The 340-nt window shown below is 68.8% G+C and overlaps 1 protein-coding gene across 1 annotated transcript in view; it reads left to right on the forward strand.

Annotated features, from left to right (window-relative positions):
• Window positions 1–220: 220 nt before the first annotated feature.
• LOC104839762 (neuronal-glial cell adhesion molecule-like) overlaps window positions 221–340 on the forward strand; it is a gene marked incomplete at both ends in the record, with an annotated part of 1,087 nt that continues 967 nt past the window's right edge. Inside the window, one exon of the mRNA XM_010580221.1 lies at window positions 221–326. Within this exon, the coding sequence (XP_010578523.1) occupies window positions 221–326 (106 nt within the window). The remainder of the gene's footprint in view (window positions 327–340) is intronic.

The following is a 340-nucleotide window of genomic DNA, read 5'->3' on the forward strand; positions in this document are numbered from 1 at the left end:
TCCCTTGGGGGTGCCAGCATGGTCTGTTGGGGGTCTGGGGTCTCCAAGTGTCTTTGGGGGCTCCTGTGGGCCCTCACAGGGTCTCTATGGGTCTGGGGAAGGGCCTCGGGGGGGGGTCCTGAGGGCCTTATGGGATCCCTGGTGGTCCTGGGGGAGTCTTGGGGGTGCCTGGGCTGTCCCCGGGGGTCCCACCCGCTGACACACCCCCCCCCCCCCCCAGTCCTGCAGCCCCCCGAACTGACGGAGCAGCCCCCGGAGCAGCTCGTCGTCTTCCCCAGTGATGATGTCGTCCTCAAGTGCACTGCCACCGGCAACCCCCCCATCCAGTGAGTGTCCCCCC

This window comes from Haliaeetus leucocephalus, unplaced genomic scaffold, assembly GCF_000737465.1.
Source record: "Haliaeetus leucocephalus isolate CR32 unplaced genomic scaffold, Haliaeetus_leucocephalus-4.0 Scaffold697, whole genome shotgun sequence".
Lineage (NCBI taxonomy): Eukaryota > Metazoa > Chordata > Aves > Accipitriformes > Accipitridae > Haliaeetus > Haliaeetus leucocephalus.